The sequence below is a fragment of the Hippocampus guttulatus genome, chromosome 5 (assembly GCF_054856545.1).
Source record: "Hippocampus guttulatus isolate MCC_2025c chromosome 5, RoL_Hgut_1.0, whole genome shotgun sequence".
In the NCBI taxonomy this organism is placed as follows: domain Eukaryota; kingdom Metazoa; phylum Chordata; class Actinopteri; order Syngnathiformes; family Syngnathidae; genus Hippocampus; species Hippocampus guttulatus.
In genome coordinates, this window is record NC_141265.1 from 13,146,659 (window position 1) to 13,165,502 (window position 18,844).

At 42.1% G+C, this 18,844-nt stretch overlaps 1 protein-coding gene across 5 annotated transcripts in view; it reads left to right on the top strand.

Moving 5' to 3' along the window:
* The first annotated feature begins 438 nt into the window (after positions 1 to 438).
* Positions 439 to 18,844, top strand: part of arhgef28a (Rho guanine nucleotide exchange factor (GEF) 28a) — a 36,896-nt gene continuing 18,490 nt past the window's right edge. For 3 of the 5 annotated variants that reach the window (XM_086111373.1, XM_086111374.1, XM_086111376.1), the window contains exons 1-10: positions 439 to 594; positions 1,301 to 1,347; positions 4,829 to 4,970; positions 5,966 to 6,075; positions 6,525 to 6,711; positions 8,285 to 8,468; positions 8,996 to 9,197; positions 9,424 to 9,499; positions 9,911 to 9,957; positions 11,284 to 11,350. In XM_086111373.1, coding sequence (XP_085967499.1) covers positions 1,315 to 1,347; positions 4,829 to 4,970; positions 5,966 to 6,075; positions 6,525 to 6,711; positions 8,285 to 8,468; positions 8,996 to 9,197; positions 9,424 to 9,499; positions 9,911 to 9,957; positions 11,284 to 11,350 — 1,048 coding nt within the window. In that variant the 5' untranslated portion in view covers positions 439 to 594; positions 1,301 to 1,314. Of the gene's footprint in view, positions 595 to 1,300; positions 1,348 to 4,828; positions 4,971 to 5,965; positions 6,076 to 6,524; positions 6,712 to 8,284; positions 8,469 to 8,995; positions 9,198 to 9,423; positions 9,500 to 9,910; positions 9,958 to 11,283; positions 11,351 to 14,179; positions 14,381 to 18,844 lie in introns of those variants that run through there. The other 2 variants (XM_086111375.1, XM_086111377.1) reach the window with 2 other exon arrangements.

The following is an 18,844-nucleotide window of genomic DNA, read 5'->3' on the forward strand; positions in this document are numbered from 1 at the left end:
ATGCTAACATGATAAACGGTCCACTGTAGTGACCGCTGTGCCTCAAAGGGCTAATGCGTGAAGGAAGATGTAAAAAAATAAATACAAAAAAAATGCTGAAGTTGTACAGGGTAAAAAAGTGCGACCTAAATGGAATACATTTTTGCATAACAGCAACATATTACATCCTTATCATGAAATTTCACAGAGCTATAAGCGTAACAATTCCAACATATACAATATCAGTTACATCACAAATACACTCGACTTGTAAACTAAAGAGCCACTGTTACCCCTCCACTGCAATGGATTTCCGTGATACCTGCAGTACTGGATTTTTGCTTTAGAGGTCACTGCTACCCAAACAATCACTTTAGTTTGTCAAGTGAGGAAGTGTCAATTATCGCTCAAAGAAAAGGAGGTTGCGGGTTTGTGGTGTCGTCACCGGTCACTCCCCCTTTAAATAGCAGCCACGGCGAGAAGACTTGAAGTTATTTGCACGAACACGTGAATTATTAACAAAAAGAAAAGGAATGGAGCCAAGGCTGGTTTACTCGTATCTTTGAAGAGGACTGTCGTATTTTTGTGTGGTATTTTGGTCTCCCTCCTGCAAAGGTAAGTAAGTACACATCAGTAATCTTTATATATTTTTGTTATTATTTTATCTTTTATTTATGCTAACTGTTTCGTGTTCTCTCTCTCTATCTCTCTCTCTCTCTCTCCCTCCGTCCTTCCTTCTACAAAAAAGTGTTAATATGCTAGTAGTGATCCCACTGACAAGAGTTAAATCATTTACCTGCAACCCCCCCCCCCCCCAAAAAAACAGCTTGCCATGTAGTTTTGGCCTTTACATAGTATTGTTCGCAGTGCTGTAAAAATTGAAATCTAATTCAGTTCTGCAGAGATAACAAAGCTCCTCAGTCGGACTAAAAACAGATCTTAACCATGCATCACTGAAATTCAATATTTTTTTTTCCATTGGAGATGTCTACAAACACACGCACACACACACACACACACGCACACACACACACACACACACACACACACACACACACACACAAAATGCAGGTGACGATTGTGCCTGTTTATCAAATTAGGTCTCGTGGAACAGCATGTACACTTGGATAAAAAGTCAAATATTTAAGATAATCCACTTAATTTCATGAAAATATAATCATGTCACAGTAAAACTCCGCCTCTAACAGATAATGTTTACTAATCCCTTCAAGATCTGAAGAGGCAGACCTAACAAAATAAGGTGACCATTATCAAATATCTTTTGTTCTCAAATGCCTATTTAAGTGCCATTTTCTTCCAGCAGGTGCAGCAAAAATGGAGCTGAGCAGAAGGAAAGTGCCCCTCTATGTGAGTATGTGCTCCAGTTTGCAGTTTTGATGTCAGTAATATGGAATTAGAATATTAAAATGGGAGAACAAAACTAAACTCGGGGACTATAATTTCAGAAGTACATTACTCTCAAGTGGATGTCATGAAATAATACTGCACGTCATTTGAGCATATCAAGAATTTAAGGCCTTTGTCGGTCTTCAGAAAGGTTGTTGAGGTTGAAGTATTTTTATGCCGTGGTCGTATAGGGACCTTCATCTGTATTTCAATGAGTCACGTACTGTATGTCTTTTCAATTGTAGTTTCGTTGGGGAAAAAAACCCCATCAGTCAGTGCCACTATGAATAGAAACTTGGCATCATGTTTCTCTAAATGGCAAATCAGTAACCATTTGATTCATTCAAAGTCTTATTCTTTATTTGTCATTTAATTACTCACAGTTAAAAAGGACACATATGTACCTGTGAAATCATTCAGCGGATGTGTTCAGGGTAAATATTTTTCGCCTTTCAGTTTTCTTGATCCCAATAGTGCACGCAAATATTAACGTGAAGATCAAAGGGGTGGTATATTTCTTAGGCTGTAATGTTTGTTCATGTTGTTTGCTTTGTCACGTTGAGGTCACCGCAAGGCTACACAAATAAAGAGCACATCCTATTTGTAACACTGAAAGACACGCTGCTTGTTTTACCATGAGTCGGATCTTTGCACCAACATCATCATTAAAGTGCAGAGTCTTAATAGTTGTTTTTTGGTTTGTGGGATAGAATTGTTGTTGTTGCAGTGTAGCCATTCATTTTTTTAATTGGTATGATGCGTGATACAATAAGATTATGAGAGCTGGAACATAAACCATTCTGAAATGCTGCCAGCCTTATACAGGAGTTTTTGCATGGACTTGTGAGCAAAAAATTGAGATGGGCGTACTAGATGGTGGCAGCTCACAGTTCATAGAGTAAAGCAGCAGTTTGGAATATAATCTAGTTTCTTCAAAAAAGGAGTTTAACTGCTTGCTTGATGTACTTCTGCCCTGTGGAGACCCTTTTGCGCAACTCATGCTGCATTTCTAGGGAATGAAAGGAGCCTTTTGACTGGCCATGATTGCCATGTGACCACTCCCACAGTGGCGTAGCACTCTCTTGCAAATCTGCCGTCTTGTGTTTGACTGCAAAATTACCAACATCAGGTCTAACATGCCTCCGTGCAGAGTAACTCCACATCCCGTGCAGAATTTCTGACGGTCACAAAAAAATGGAGCCCAAGGCAAAAGCATAATGTAATTTGCTAGACTGCTGCTCACCGACAATCCTAATGAGGTCAATGGCTAATGAAAATGGACGAATGGATGAGTTGGGTGAAGGTGATCCGTCTTGCTGCATCTAAATTTCTGATCTTTATTTTTACATAAGTTAATAAGTTAATTAAAAAATTAACCACTGTTAAACTTATAAACAAAACACTCACATAGCTTTAAATGTGAGTCTGCGTATGTGTTGCTTGAACTGAAATCTGACAAGATTTGCAACATATTTCATGCCATTCATGACGATAGTCTGCCTTTTGGAATACACTCAGAATTGATTGGGAATTCGATGTGGTGTATTTCCTTGATTTATACATTTGTACAAATTAAGGGCAATATTGTGGGTTAACCATTGGTGCGTCCTTCCTGTTTAGAGTTTGTATCTTCTCCCTCTGCTCGGGTGGGTCCTCCCTAGCCTATTTCGACTTCCTCCCGCCTTTGAAAAAAACATACATGTTACATTTATTGAAGACTCAAGTGTCTGTAGGTGCCCAGTGATCAACTAGGAACCAGCCCAGGGTATATCTAGCCTGCCTCTTGCCAAAAGTCAGCTGCTATAGGCTCTAACTCAACGTGATGCTATTGAAGACAAGTGCTATCGAAAGGATACATGGATCACACAAACAAATTGACGCTGGTGGCCATTCCATTTGTGCAAAAGGAATGCCGTGTGTTTGAATTCATATCAAGAAATGAATGAGCAAATGAATCGCGTCGGATCAACGTTACATGGGTAAGAGAATTCAAGGACTTTGTTTTCACATGAAAACATGTATCCCCATTTCTCTGCAGAAGAATTTGGCTCATCTCTCATCTCATCCCTTTTGTTCTAAACCCTAACCCCAAGCATGTAAAAATGCCAATGAAAGAAAGAGAATAGGAGACAACTGGAAACACTTTGTGAAGCCCACACTGTCTTACCACACAATTCTAATATTCCATGTACACCGTCTTTCAAGGTCGTCCTTACAGCTGGCGCTTTGTCTTGCCTTCTGTTCCACAGCCTGTCTCATTTTCTGGTACCTCATTCACTTCATATTTCCCAGAATAATTCACACACTATCTGCTCTATTGATGCTTTATGTCTTTTGCAATAGATTTATGCCCCCCATGCAACTAGTGAGCTGCAGTCCAATGCAGGAGAACTCTCAGGATGAGGTTGATGAGGTTACTCAGAAGCAGTAAATAAATTATACTTTCCCCATTACTGTCCATTATCTCATTCTCTGCTCGTAAATATTTCTGTAATGTCTTTCATGCCTTCTATGTTCATCATTGAATTGTAATTTTACTTGGACATAAATTTGGGCAAAATTACCTGATGGAAAACCACTCTTTTTAAATTAATTATTAATCACCGGTTGATCAGTGCACTGGCATTGTAACACTACTTGCTGCTGATGCTCCGGCCCAAGATCCAGTAACTAGATCAACTCTGAAGAAAATCCCCACTATGACCCAGCAGGATACATTTTAGTCACCGGAGGCTGTTAGTGGCTATGTCTTGGCGGCTCAAACATGTCGGGATGTCTAGTCATAAGAAAGATGTTAGACGAAGGAGCATCCATTTTTCAGCGTGGCCTGGATTCACACATTCAGTGGACATGCTCACATTGTTTTAGAGTGGAGACCAAAATCTTGAATTTATTATGTTGTCTGTCAGCCAAATCTTTTACATATTGTGACCTTTGCCCATCCTCATGTTGCTAATTAAGTCCCTCGTTTGACCTTTTTTTTGCAATTGCACATGTTTTGATGTGCTTAAATTGCCTGCATTGAAACAATGGCCCACATTTAAAAGACCTCAACACAGCCTTCCTAATTGGGATTTACAGTCAAATGAGAGTGCCATAGATATATTGCTACATCCACAATTGACAATTTTAGGCTCCGATCAGTCTATGTCTCTGTGCTATGGTTCTGCTCTAATTCACATTCTCCTTCCTCAGATCAGGCGTCCAAAATGTTCTGGCCTGTTGGGATCAGTGCGGGTCTTTGCGGCAGACACACAAAAAAAGGCATTCCTGTTTTTATTGAGGGGAACTTTTATTGTACCCTCAAGAGAAAATCTGCTGACAGATTTAGTGTATCACTCAAATCTACACTAGAATTAAAAAATAAATAAATCCATGAATCTATATTTTACGCATCTAAATCTTTCTAGTTAATGACGTTTTTCAATTGTTTTTACCTCAGGGCCAGGCCAAGGTGTTTGCATTATTGGAGGGGGAGGATTCCATGCTTGAAGATGCCGAAGTCTTCATTGTTCTGGAAGGATCCACACTGGTCCATGTCACCAGGGCTCAGAACGACGTCATGCTCTGCTTCATAGTGCCTGGTATGTGCACGCGTATGTGTGATCGTGCCGTGGAACCTCAAAGTCCACCTCGGTTCGTTTTATGAAAACAAGCAAAATGAATTCATCTCTTCCTTGCCGATTAGTCTTAAATTTTGCTAAAGACTCGCATGGTGTCACACGCGAAGATGAACTCCTCAATTTTCCTTGACATGACCTATTTTTCTCCAAATTGTACACCTTTTGGCGAATGGACTTTGGCAGGTGGACTGTATATTACCTCATGTGTGTCTTACTTAACGCAGAGAAAAAACAAAACAAAACAAAACACATCTTTTAAATATGGAACTCCTGCTTCGGAAAACTGGTGTTTTCAATGCTTTCACTGATGTAGCCATGACCTGGATATCACCATTCCAATCATATACTGTAAATGCAGAGACACACACACACACACTCGCGCGCACACACACAGACACACACACACACAGACACACACACACACAGACACACACACGCACGCACACACACACACACACACACACACACACAGACCAAATCCATGACTTGACGTCTGGAAATGCACAGAATCTTATCAGCTTCCTCTCAGGAGGGAAACGGCGCCACAAACAATATGTCAACATTACGAAGCCCCAGTACAGTTTGACATAGATGGCAAGCGGTCGCACAGGCCAGCGTTCCCCGCTACGAAAAGTGCACTCTGTGAATGCACAAAGGTGGCTAAAGACCAAGGGTTCCTGCCTTTGTCGAAAAAAAAAATAAATCATCATTATCACCGTGTACCAGAAGGAAATATGCAAGCACAGTAGCCATTATCCGTCAGTAAAGATGCTTTGATGAAATGTCTCAGGAAGCTTAGAAGCACTGTGATTATTTGTTGACCAAATTTTTGGTGTCACTTGTTACCGAACTTTGGATGCAGTACAGAACGAACACATTGGTGACATGCTGACAAAAGTACTGAGTGGAAACAATGTGTGGATTTTTAATTCATTTATTATTATTATTATTTTTAGGACATAATCTCGCTGAGGTGGTCTCTGTGCAGGCCTACTTGAGCTCCGAAACCACACCTCTCACATGGGTGGGTGGCGCAATGCTGGAATATGTCCAAGACGACGCACAGGTATGAAAGCTACAGTGTTGTGTAAAAGTCTTGGGCCACCACTAGTGTTGTATTATAATAAACCCCTTTTCACAGTATTTATTTTGACATTGTAAACTCGCAAATAATGACACATACAGATGGAAGGTTCCACAAAAAAATACACAAACAATTGCGATAAAATGTCGCTTGCTGGATGGAGCATGTGATTAACGAGAACATTATTTATGATGGGGGAAAAAGTGCTGATTCAGCGATGTATATATTTTTTTCTTTTTTGTCATTCACTATGCTGAAAATGCTATTACATCAAATCCAATGTAGTCATAAAAGTTTGCATAATACTGTACTATGTAGAAATGTAGATGTATTTCATTATATGAAGGAAATTGAAAAACATGTCATCTCTATAAAAGGAGTCATTTCTATCAGGTTGTGGGTTAAAAAGAATTGGTAATATTCACTTTCAGGAGCTGGCAGAGCACCTGGTCACCCACGGATATAGTTTGAGCTCTCTGGATCACGAGGAGCTGAGCAGCCTCTTTAACCTGGGCCAGCAGAGCTCCCGCTGGGCTATGGATCGTCGTGTAGCTCTCGCCATGGCGAACCTGGATATTCCTCCAAATTGGAACGTTCTGGGGAGTCCCAGAACAGACGGTGAGAGCTGGCCTCAATACAGTATCATCTTGTGCATCGAGCAGTCAGATGACGTTTGTATTTCAATTTAGAACTAAAAAAAGAGTGGCCTTGTCTTACAAGGATAAACATTCAAGCCCTGTCTACATTGAAATGTCCTAAACACGTTAGAAAATATTACAGTCTGATGAAATCGGCTTTGAACCTTGATGGCCATAATTCCAAAAGTGCCGCAAACACAACACCGCTCATCACCAAAAGAGCAGGCAAATATGGTGGTGGCAGTGTCACAAGTTTTTTTTTTTTGCTCTGTTATAGGGGTTATTGCTGATATTAATGGAGAGAAAACATGTGAAATAATATATCTTGGTTTCATTTTTTTTCAGGAAAACATGATGTGTCTAGACTTTTTTTTGTATCCAATGTATGTATGTGCATGCTAATAAATGAATCTAGATCGAGAAGCTTCCTTTGCAAGAAAGGTGAACTCTTGAACTCCGTTCCCCTCGACCACTCCCCTCCATTTTCGCCACCATCATTAGCATTTTCCAGTGCTTGCTCGCCGGACCGAAATCGGAAGTGATCATGCTCACATGCGTGCTTCTTGTTGAATTCATCATAGCTAATTAGGCAGCCTGTAATGTGGTTAATAGAGGCGTTCCATCTGGACGTTGCCTGAGGCGGAGCTCCATCCATTTGCGTGTGGCTTGTGCGCTGACCACCATGTTTGCTAGATGCCACCGTCTGTTCATATGAACTCATTTGCGGTTTACACCCACCTACAAGACATAAACAACAAACTAGATTTCAGGCTAATGTTGTTATGGCAGCCTGTTTCATTGCAGTGCCTCCCGCTGAATGTCTGCAGTTAATCAGACTCAAAAGGGATTATACTTGTCAACCTTTTAGTGTTTGACTATTAAACGCAGCTGAAAGAGCAAGGCTAATATTGACTTGCACACCCTAAGAACACATCTGTCCAATCCGCTCACCTTGTGAAATTTTGACATATTTAGTCAGCCCTAATGTTTGAATGATGTGGGACGAATATTTAAGGCCTTATTAATTTGTGCATTCACACTAGTGGATGTTTTGGGCCAGATTTTGTTGCTGGCTGCTGGACCAGTAGCACTTTTACGCTCTTTTATTCTGCGTTCATTGGACTTTCATTGGGTGCACCTGTATCATATATTATAATAGAATACAACTGCTCAGCCTATTTTAAAACACAGTCACAAGGCAGTCATGTATATTTTATAGTTCAGTGTGTGCATTATATTTCTAAGGAGTTGTCGTGAGAAGACCCTGCCCTGCGTTATAGATCTTGTTGGACTGCTGTTAGCTGACAAGAAAACATGAAGCCGTTGCCGCTTTTTAAAACATCTTTGGCTGCCTTAAAGTGGGTCAGTGGGCCAGAGTGATTCAGTGATAAGTAGGCTAATTATTGTAATAAAGCCACTCATCAGAGGAGATCACTATTACATGTCACAATGGTGATTTCAACCTTGCCACTGATACATAATTTGCAGTTTAATCTCTTTATCACTCACCTGATTGCTTGCTACAGCTGAATGTTAATGTCTTCTTATCACAGATCACAGCCCCAAAGAGTCTCTGCTCCACCTAGCTGTGCGATGGGGTCTGTGTCGACTAGCCGAGCTGTTGCTTTGTCAGCCTGGGGGTCTGATGGCTATCAATCTGCCAAACAAGGAGGGAGTCACGCCGCTGCAGCTGGCACACTCTTCGGGCAACAGAGAACTGCTGGAGCTCCTCACGCAGTAAGATTTTAAACTCCATTCAAACAAGTAGCTGAGTTCACAGTACCACGAGTGATGCACGGGCACCTTCTAGTACAGGGATGTGCAACTGGCGGCGTGGCAGACATGGCTTCGTAGCATTTAAATCCTGTCCTTTACTACTTATTTTGCAGTTTTGTGCCATCCTTGAATGGTGAATGTGTACAAGGGAGCCCTTTGTACCGGGGGGGGGAAAAAAGTCACATAATGTAGCAAGTGTGTAGTCCTCAGACTCCGATAGAGAGTACAAGAAATAACAGATATGGTTCCTCCACTTTTTTGGGGACTTTTATATGCAATGTAATGCACAACAAGCAAAACAGCAACATAGATCAGAAATGTTCATCGCCCTTTTCAGTATTGATTTACTGATGACATTTTTAAGACTTAACGGATTGTAATTAAAAACCTCCCCACTAGGGAGCACAATTACTCAAATTATGCCTTCAGCCAAATTCTTGTTCAAATGTCCAAGTCAGTGTTTTGTATTTATTTTAATTTTGTGGCAGCCCACCCAACCCTCTAGCCACACCTCCCGCAGGACTATCTCAGGTATGGGCAGACCGCTCCCGTTTGCTGAGATACTGTCACGACACGGGAAATCTGACACTGACCGTCCGACAAAATCTCAAGTGGAGCTCAGAGGAAAGCAGGCATGCTGATATTCAGCTGCTCAGAAACAGACTTAGAGATGAGGGCTTCCTCAGAGAGGTCAGTGTGATTGTTTTGTTTTGTTCTTAGTAATGTCTTGGGACTGGACGCTTGAAATAGTAGATGGATGCAACATTGCCACAACCAAGCTGTTCAGCCGTGTCATTTCATAAATAGTATTGAGTGTATGATTGTTCATCTTAAGATTCAACAAGATTTATTGTGTATAGTAACAGTATAGTCTTTTCATGATTCTTGTATTGAAGGTGTACTTTTCTTCTCCCAGATTAAAGCGCTAAGAAGAGAACGGACAGAGACAATTTTCGGGAAAGAACAATTGGTGGATGATCCTGCAGAAAACGGTATTCTAACCAATCCATATCCGTAAGCTTACTGGGATTTCAGAGTTTAATTTTCCAGACTTAACTGTTCTTCATGTGGCAACCTTGAGCCACTTTTTTTTCTCTGCTTTTGTCGCCACTTGACTGACCTCACGTGGAACTGTGAGGTACTGCGAAGGGAAAATACGGACTGTTTTAGGAAGCAAATTTGAACAATAGAAGTGTTCCATGTTACCAAATTCATTGCTAATCACGACATGCTTGCCTTTGAGAACTTTAAGGATCATTGTGATTACATAATAGTATCATAAATAGCACTTGCACTCTTTGTACTGTATGGCCAAATAACCCCAATCATCTCCACTCAAATGCTTAGAGAAATATGTACTTGCATTGAGTATAATGCAGGGGTTTTTTTGTTGCTTGTTGTAGGACCTTTTCCTGATAAGAGTGGAGATAATTCAGCTGCAGACGAGAATGTGAGTCCAATGATTACCTCATTAAATCACACACAAAACAAAAAAACAGAAATATGGAAACTATTTTCCATCAAACCATGAGCTGATAATGATTTATTTTCGAGTCGATTAATGTTTTATAAGTATGGCAACCAATTGTTCCTTACAACAAGAACATTTGTAGTATGTTCGACATCAGTGGTCTGTCCCCTCCTGCCAGATATTAACCAGATATCTGGTTAGAGACTGGACCAAAAAATACAATCTTTACTGATCATCGGAATGTCAAAAAAGTTTGATCGTGAAAGACGGGTGCATTTACCTGTTCCTTTGTACACAAGTCAGTTGACTTATGGTAGTCAAAAAGTAAGCCTTCAAAATAGTTGCAAAAATTTGTTAAAAACAAAGGGGAAAAGGCCAGATGAGGAGACAAAAGCAGAAGAGGGCGACTGTGCAAGAAAAAAAAAACACAGCATAGAAGAGACAATATCAGCAGTATACGTAAATACTTATTTTTTGCAACAAGTGCTTCCAGTAGCGGTCCTGGTACGTATGTTCATTATTTGCCGACGAACAAAATCGGAAAAATTCAGTTCAGCTTGTCAAATCAAAACTGGTCTTTCAATTCAGATCGTTTTTTTTCCCCAGCCCAACATTGCTAATTTCTCACTTCCTATCTTTGCAAAGCGTGATTTTCAGACATTTTCTGAGTCGACTGCTTTTAAGTAACAAACTTGGGTGCCATTGACTCCCATTCACCCAAAATGGGACTGTCTTGTTGAAGTGCAACAAGCACAGCTCACACAAATTACAACAATTACATTCAGTGTAATGGGGAGTTGTCTTTTCAATCTGTATATATTTGTTTCTGTGCCAGTCCGTCCAAATATTGTCACATGTGAAACCGATTCATTGCGTGTAAAAGCTTTGGAACTCTTTATATTTAATTGAAAATTTCTGAACTGTCCTATCTTCTGCGCTCAACCTGTGTGAACATCTGCATCAGCCGGGCGTAAAGTGCACCGCCACCACCTCACTGCCCCTCAATGCTCCACGTTGTTTCAGTATCATTGTTAAGGTGTTGGAGGCTCCACCTGGCACAGTTGGCTTGAATGGCCCACAGTGTGAGCATGTTTCATGTTTCTGTAGGACTTGTTGTATACGTTACAGATGGTTACCTAATTGATCTCTCTCGCTGTCGCACACCCGAGCCGCTGCCAAACACTTATGTTTTTGTACTTAGCCAGACTTGGTTTTTTTTTTTGTGGAATGCTTGTAACCTGATGGAAAAGTCTCGCCGTGGAATTGTGCGCGTGCTGCTCGGTGAACATTTTTTCCTCTGGACAGGACTACGAGGAGCCGCTAATGTTTTGCCTCAATCAGGAGGACCAAGAGGACGAGCAATCTGACTCTGGTAAGGGGCCTACTAGAAAAGTAAAACGTCAGAATAGTTCAAGTCCCATTTCAGAATGAATCTCTTGTGTAAATATTTCTTTTGACGCTTGTGGTGCTTCAGGTGTGGATATGAATGTGGCTATTGTTGTTTTAGGTGTCCAAGTTAGCTTCCAATCATGAAATGAGCTCAACAGTAGGAAACGTTTGACAAATCACGTTTCAGCCCTCGCGGCCTCTTTCTTTTGGAGATTTTGGATGCTTGTCACTCTTTGTTCACCACAGTCAGGACACATGGAAGGGATTTTTCTTTTTAAATAGCGTGCCGAAGAGCGCTCCTGTAACCAACCCCAGAGTCATCCTCCTCCTGCCAACAGGTTTTGGATCACAAACGAATTGTAACGATGTGGCTGTAGGTGGCTTCCTTCGGATCTCCTGTTGGGCAAGAGGGAAAAAAGGCTTGAGAGGGGGAAACATCCTGTGGGTTAATGATTGGCTTGATTTGTTGGTGCGCAAAATGATGCCTGAGCGTAAGAATGTCGCGGTTACAAGCTGAGGCTGCGGGCTTTACAACACTTGGCACTGGACGTCTGCAATTTTAACTTCCTGTGGCTGGTGTTGTTTTCCATGCTTTATGCTTTAGCCATTTTGCTCTCTGCATCTGTGTGCGTCTGCGGCTTTGAGGATATTCACTTTTTTTCTCCTGCGCTGTCTTTAAACACAACGGCCGGTGACCTCAAATAATCCCTTGAATGCTCTTTTTTTTTTAAAATAAAAATAAAAAAGCTCTTATCATGACACTGTGTGCAACATTTCAATGAAAAAATACATGAATTGCACAGGCAGGAAACCACTTTTGTGTAATTGCTAGTGAGCTTTTAATCCTTTATTGACAAGTGATTTCGACAAGTGTCTTTTTCCCCCCCGCTCCTTTCTTTTTATCTCACGCTAAACGGACTCTAGACTCGAACCAAGGTGCCATCAAATAGTCAGATGGAATCTCTGCCGTCAGAGCTTCAGCAATGACTGCAAAGGGATGAGGAATTTTGAGCGTAGCCGTCATATTCTCCCTGTACTTCTTGGGATCAGCTTCTTCTCAAATGAATGCTGGCTTAAATGAAAGGACCTAATTTAAATGTATAACTGGAAAATCAGAGTTAAGGTTGTTCATGTGAACCTATTGGTTACCAATTGGTACCAAAAAAAGAAAAAAACATTCCCTTGTTTTCCATCCCTCCTTCTACCCCCATCTTTGCCCTTCCAATGCCCCCTCAAATTCAAATACCCAACCCAGAAGACACACATGCACGTGACGCACACACTATTCCCCCAAATACACACACAAACAGACTCATTCTCCCACTCCCCCAATTCCCTTCGCAATAGGTCAGCATTTTAATTTGAGTTTAGTGAGCAACCAGCAAATGACACTGCTCAATATATCTGAAGAAAGAAGTCATGGTTGTGCATGCATGTGTGTTGCATTTGTTTTCCAGGAGGGAGAATGCAGGGTTAGTGTGCTCTGAACAGGGGCAAGGGGTATAAGGGTACAAAAAAGGGGCTGATTGTGGCTGAATGGGGGTTGCCAAGGCTTTCCCAAAAGCTGTTTCCAGCAGCTTGTCGAAATCCCCGGGGAGAGGCGAGTGGAGTGGTGTGAGAAATGGTGCGCGTCAGTGGAATCGAGAGCAAGAGCAGGGAATTTATGATACAGATAGCTTGGCAGGACGACAACCGATGATGAGCGCAATGCCAAAAATGCTAACAAGAGTCCCCGACCCCAGCTGAGGGATCTAATTGGGGAGCGGAAAAAAAGGATTAAACCTCACACAGACCCCACAAAGCCAGCATTAATGTGCACCCAGTACAGTGCCAAAACCTGCACAAGCAGCCTCACACTTTCACACTGCGTTACTCTGACGCATTCTGCCCTCAGAACTCTCATACGCTTTTTCCATCGCAGTTCAACATTTCGGTGCATTCTCAGCACGTTTGGCATCCAGTGTGAGTGCTATTATTGCTATTATCATCTACTTGAGCCTACTTGTGCGCCTGTTGCAGTAAGCCGGGGAACTACAAGTTGGCAAGAGTTGAAAAATCGGGGGGGGGGGGGGGGGCTGGCCAGGACGTGGAGAGTGAAGAAGAAAATAGCCACGGCTCTGGCTGTTGTCTCCATGGTGAGTCTGCTGACCTGGCAGTCTGCACTCCCTTTCTCCATCCTCACAAGGAGAAACATGGATTTGACATGCCTTACACTTGATTCAAAGAGATTGAAGTCGTCGGGAAGGAATACCTTCAGATGTCAGCTGTCCGGCACACTTAGAGGGGGAATGGCTTTTCTGCCTTGCAAGTATGTGCCGAGCGTTCCATCCCGGCGCATCTCTGAGACAATCATGAACTCGCGGGGTTAATGATTTCTCCAGTGTCTGAGAGTCACCTCCACTTGGGTCCCTTGCACTCATGTTTGACTTCTCTGTGGGTTCTGAAGTCACTTCTGTGTTTGACTTTCTCTCCATCTGGAACCCTCCTTCGGTCGCTCTTTCCGGCCCGTCACTGACCTCCCTAACCGCCCTGCCACGACCAGCATAGGTTCACCTCCCTGCTCCTTCCAAACTGTGTGTGGCAGATGAGTGAATAGACCGAGCGATCCAGGGAATTGATTTAGAGTTAGGAAAGTCTGAGAGGGAAAAAGAAAAGTTGAGGATGTGGACAGCACGAGACTCTGAGTTGGACACTTCAGAGTTTTAAAGGGGGAAGGGGAGGGCTTTAGGGGGAGGGGTGGTTGGGGGGAGGGGGTGACAGGGGGGGACATGCTGGCTCTCTCCTAAAGTGTCAGAGTGTCCACAGTGGGGCTCTGGAAAAAGGAGCAATTGCTGAAGCGAGTGTGCAGTGTCTTCTACCAGAGAGAAATGGATGTAGACTGAGGCTTCTTTTTGCAAGTTTTGAGCTGGAATTGGGAAAGAGCAATTCATGGATTCTGACTCAGATTCTCCTTTCAACTACTCATGGCCGTCTTTTCCGAGGATGAGGATGCGTAAAAGTTCTGGCAAAAAAGGTACCAGAGTGTTGTACCCGATGACTGTAGAAATCTATTTGCTGTGTCATGCGTGATACTTGTTGTCATCTGCAGTGTTGTGAAAACAGAAATTTTGAACCCATCTAACGTATTGGTCAGGTGTAACATTTAGATTGCATGCTGATGCTGGTTGACACAAAAGCTTCACTGTTCAACCGACGTTTAGGACGGTTGGAAAATGGATAAGACTATTTTGGAGCGATAAAGTTGAATTAAGACCGGTGCCATCATCACGTGTACTTCTTCTTCACGAGCAGTTACCACAACGGAGTGAGATAACTGTTTGTTTGCCGGTGATGTAACGTGATATCTGACAGTGTGTTGCGGAATGTCAGATGGCCTCACGAGGCTGATTGACTGCTTTGAGACTTTCGACATCTTGGGCACGCGTTGTTGTTTCATTGTGGAGTCCCGCAGGGCCATGTAACTGTTGACTTCCATGATGTTCACAAAGTAGCTTGAGTATGTTGTCTATACCCCAATTTAGTGCAAAGGTGGGTTGACCCGCCTTAGCAGCTTAGGAGACCTTATAAATTCATCAAAATTGTGCATGAACACTGTTGCTTGTGTGTAGAAGCGTTGTGTTTTCTCATGAAGCGAGAGACCGCGCAGACAGACACAGCTGAAGCTCAAGTTACTGCCGTGTCTGTGTCATGGCTTCACTCCAGTCGTCTTTCCCTCATCTTTGACCATAAACCTCAGCAACACAATCTCGGTTATTGCCTCTTAATTGAGATTGACACTGGCCAATTTTATAAACCCAGCCCGCTTGTACTACCAAGCCAAAAACCATGAACTCCACAATCAAATTGACCATATAAAGACTTGGCCAAAATGATTGGCTTGCTTGAATTTGAAGTGGACGTACGGCATCCAGACTTTGAACAATGAACAAGTTCAGCTGTGAATCACACTGTATGGTAAAAAATTCAGACAATAGATAGAGAAATGTGAGTTCGTTCTTAGGTGAATGCTAATTGTTACTAAACTCTGCTTATCAACGTTCAATTACATGAATGAACTAGCAGGTGATGATCCCATTATCACTCAGCCAAACACTGCAGACAAGCCAAGGGCAACGGTGTTCAGAGGATTTTAGGGCGTAGAACTGTTCAGGTTGCCACAACTGTCTTTGTTTTGAGGCCTGATCATCTGGAGGCACTGCATGAAGAATAATGTGACATCACTGCAACAAAGTACAGAACAACCGCATAACTCTGCCTTAAATTCACTAGCCTAATGCTAACACAAAGGGAAATGCCATCGATGATCTACTGAATAGAATCGGTGTTGCGGCGCTAAAAACGCTTTTATTAAAAATCTATTTTTTTAGCACAAACCTTGGAGCAACAAATGCAGACAGATAACATGACAATACTCGCTGGCATGTATTCTTTATCCTCAATAATGACTAATGTTACTCTGCGTTACTGAGAAGTTGATGACCATGTCTGTATAGTACTGCTGTCAGGTGGCCAAGGTGCGCACACCCAAAGGGGCATCGAATTGTCGCATGAAATGAGCTGAAAACGGTGTCGTTTCTTTACACTCTATCGAATTATGTCACTTCTAGTAAAGTAAAATATGATTTGAGTTATTTTTCAAAAACACATTCTGAACATTTTTGTCAGGTTTTTGGGAGGCTGTAACAGATTAATGGCATTTGCATTCATTTCAATCGGGAACGGCGATTTGAGATACGAGTGTTTTGAGCTTGGATCATATGCCGAGGCACCACTGTAGTTGAAATGACCCACGTGGCTTGAAACGTTCTGCATTGTGTACCTGACGTTTTGGGATGTCTGGTAACAGTCCGACTGCATAAAAATAAAATAAAATTAAGAAAAAAAATCGGTGTATTTTCAGGTGTGACAACAATTATGTTTGTTTCGTCACTCTGAAGGCTGATAACTGTCCGCCTCAGGTTTTCCTCCCCCGGGATCTCTTGGTCAGCTGAAATGTAAACATCATGGTAAGACGCAATGTGATGCTTGGACCAATTGCAGGTGTCGTTACTCACAGTGGATTTGTGGATTTTGGTGGTCAATTGTTGTTTCTGTATAAATAGCCTTTTCTAAATCCCGGGGTTAAAAAAAAACAAAACCTCATTTTCCTTGATTTTTTTTTTGTCTCCATTTTTAGACTCAATTTATTATTTTATTTCCCTTCCAATGTTTTTGGCCTCTCCTGAATATGACAGATGTTCAAGGCAGTGCTTCAAAAAATGACCTCATAAAAGCAGAAAAGCTTCGATGATTCGTGTTTTTGTGCTCCCAAAGAACATGAAACGCTCGGCCAAATGACAGGTACGACTGTTTATGTTGAATGTTCCCCGGGAGCCTCCAAACAGAGTGAACCTTGAGAAAGAGCCCTTGTGACAAACCTGCCTCCCCCTTTCCACGCTGCCTTCCTTTCGATGACTCCCTCCCAGGGGTGTGCACGGGTTGAAGGGTCACTCTCTGTGTTTAACTGCCCTGGTCTGGAGACCTGCCACTGACTGCCGTCTTTGTCTTACTTTTCTGGAAGAGCTCTGACACTCTTAAGCTATTCAGGCACCGCTACTGTATACAGTTAGTGCTCACTCAGGGATATGCTTTGAATATCGCATCTCTCCACGTATACCTTCTCCTGGGCACGGTCCTAAACAAATAGCCTGACACGCTGTTATACATTTCACGAAACCTACTTTTGAAATGGCAACCTGCACGCAGACATCGCTCAACAGTGTGAGTAATCCGATCTCTCCCGGCTTCTCTGTTATTCCTCCGTTAACTAATGTTAAACACAGATCTCATGGCTGACAGTAATGATCACCAGGCAGTGGTTAATGGGTCAGAGGTGTCACAATGATCCAGGCCGTAGCAGCCAGCTGTGGCTTCGAACCTGGTCCAGCAGCTGAATTATTAGCCCCTCTCTGTTAGTGTTCCAGAATGGGGTTTATATGAAATGAAATCCTCTTTCAAACAGTGTTTGACCCTCAACCAATACAGTAAAGCGAGATAACACATTCCATTCATGACACCGGTTGACTTGATTAATTGATTAGTTGCTCCAATTGAAAAACTGAAGTGAAATTAATTAAGATCTTCCACATTTTCGGGGCAAAGTTTGCCATTTATCAGCAAGCCTCTGTGGTCATTTTCTCGCTCGTCTCTACTTGATATGCTTTCAAGCTACATGCTTGTCTGCTTGGTAAAATAAATTTATTCATGCTATTGAAATTTAATTACTCATACTCATATTGCACTGGGCAACTCAACTTTTGAAGTATCTTTTTCCAAGTTGTGTCACATTTGGTCTTTGAAAGTTCTACTGTCTCACCCTGGATTTGATGTTGTAGCACAAAAGTACCTGTAAAGTCAAAATAAATGAGTTAACAACCATGCCCAATTTGAATAGTTAAAAAAAAAAAAAGGCAAGTACAATGAGTAGTAGAATGAGGCATCTAACGCTGGGAAAACCAAGCCCTTGTCTCCACTCTCAAACACTCTGGGCGCTGAATGTGTGAAGCCAAAAACCCTGTTGAAAAAATTGATGCTGCTTCATCTCACAACCTTTTTATGCTTATGCATGGCTACATGTTTGCGCTGCGAAAATACATCCAATATCAAGAAAAATCATCTGCTTACTGGAATCTATCTCACCAGGTCATTGAGGACGAGAGGCACTAGATACCAGCCAAATGGGAAGCGGGCTCCTCCCTTAATAATTTAAATAATGACACAGACATGTACATTTTTGCGTCTTGGGAAGATGCATTTTCAGTGACGCATGCATAGCTAGCTTGCTAACTGCATGCTGTCGTGATAGAAATCATATAATGGGGGACTCATACCTGTCACTCAACAACTGTATTTCATTGGGCAGCTCAAGTTTTGATATACTGTACATTGGGGGAGGGGCAACTCATGTCGGGTGCCTGAGGCCATCACCAGGCACAGTTTTACAAAATGTGAAATGGTGCAAAAACATTTTAGTACATTTACTCGAGACTTTTCTCATTTTACTGGGTCTTCAATGTGTTATTAAACCATTTTCCATGGACTATCTTTTGTGCTGAGTTCTGCTGCAGCATCTGGTGTCTTTGGGATTTAAGACATATGGTGTACTTCCAGGGTTTGGAAGTCGTGATCAAGGACATGCGTGTTGTTTATATCATACAGATGTATGACTTACATCTGATTTCGTACCTTTTACGTTCCACATGAATGAACCAAGACTCATCTGGTTCTCTCATCAATGTCTACTTGACTCCTTGTGGGTTCTCAGATTTATTGGACTCGCAGCCAACAGGAAGCAGAGCCATTTGCTGGTCTGATTCACTCTCCTCTATAAAGTCGGACTTCTTTCCTCCTACTGTGTGGTGCCAGCAGCTTGGAAGCACAAACTACCGGGTTTTGGCATTTGAGTGACAGCTGTTTCTGAGTACAAAAGGAACGTTTT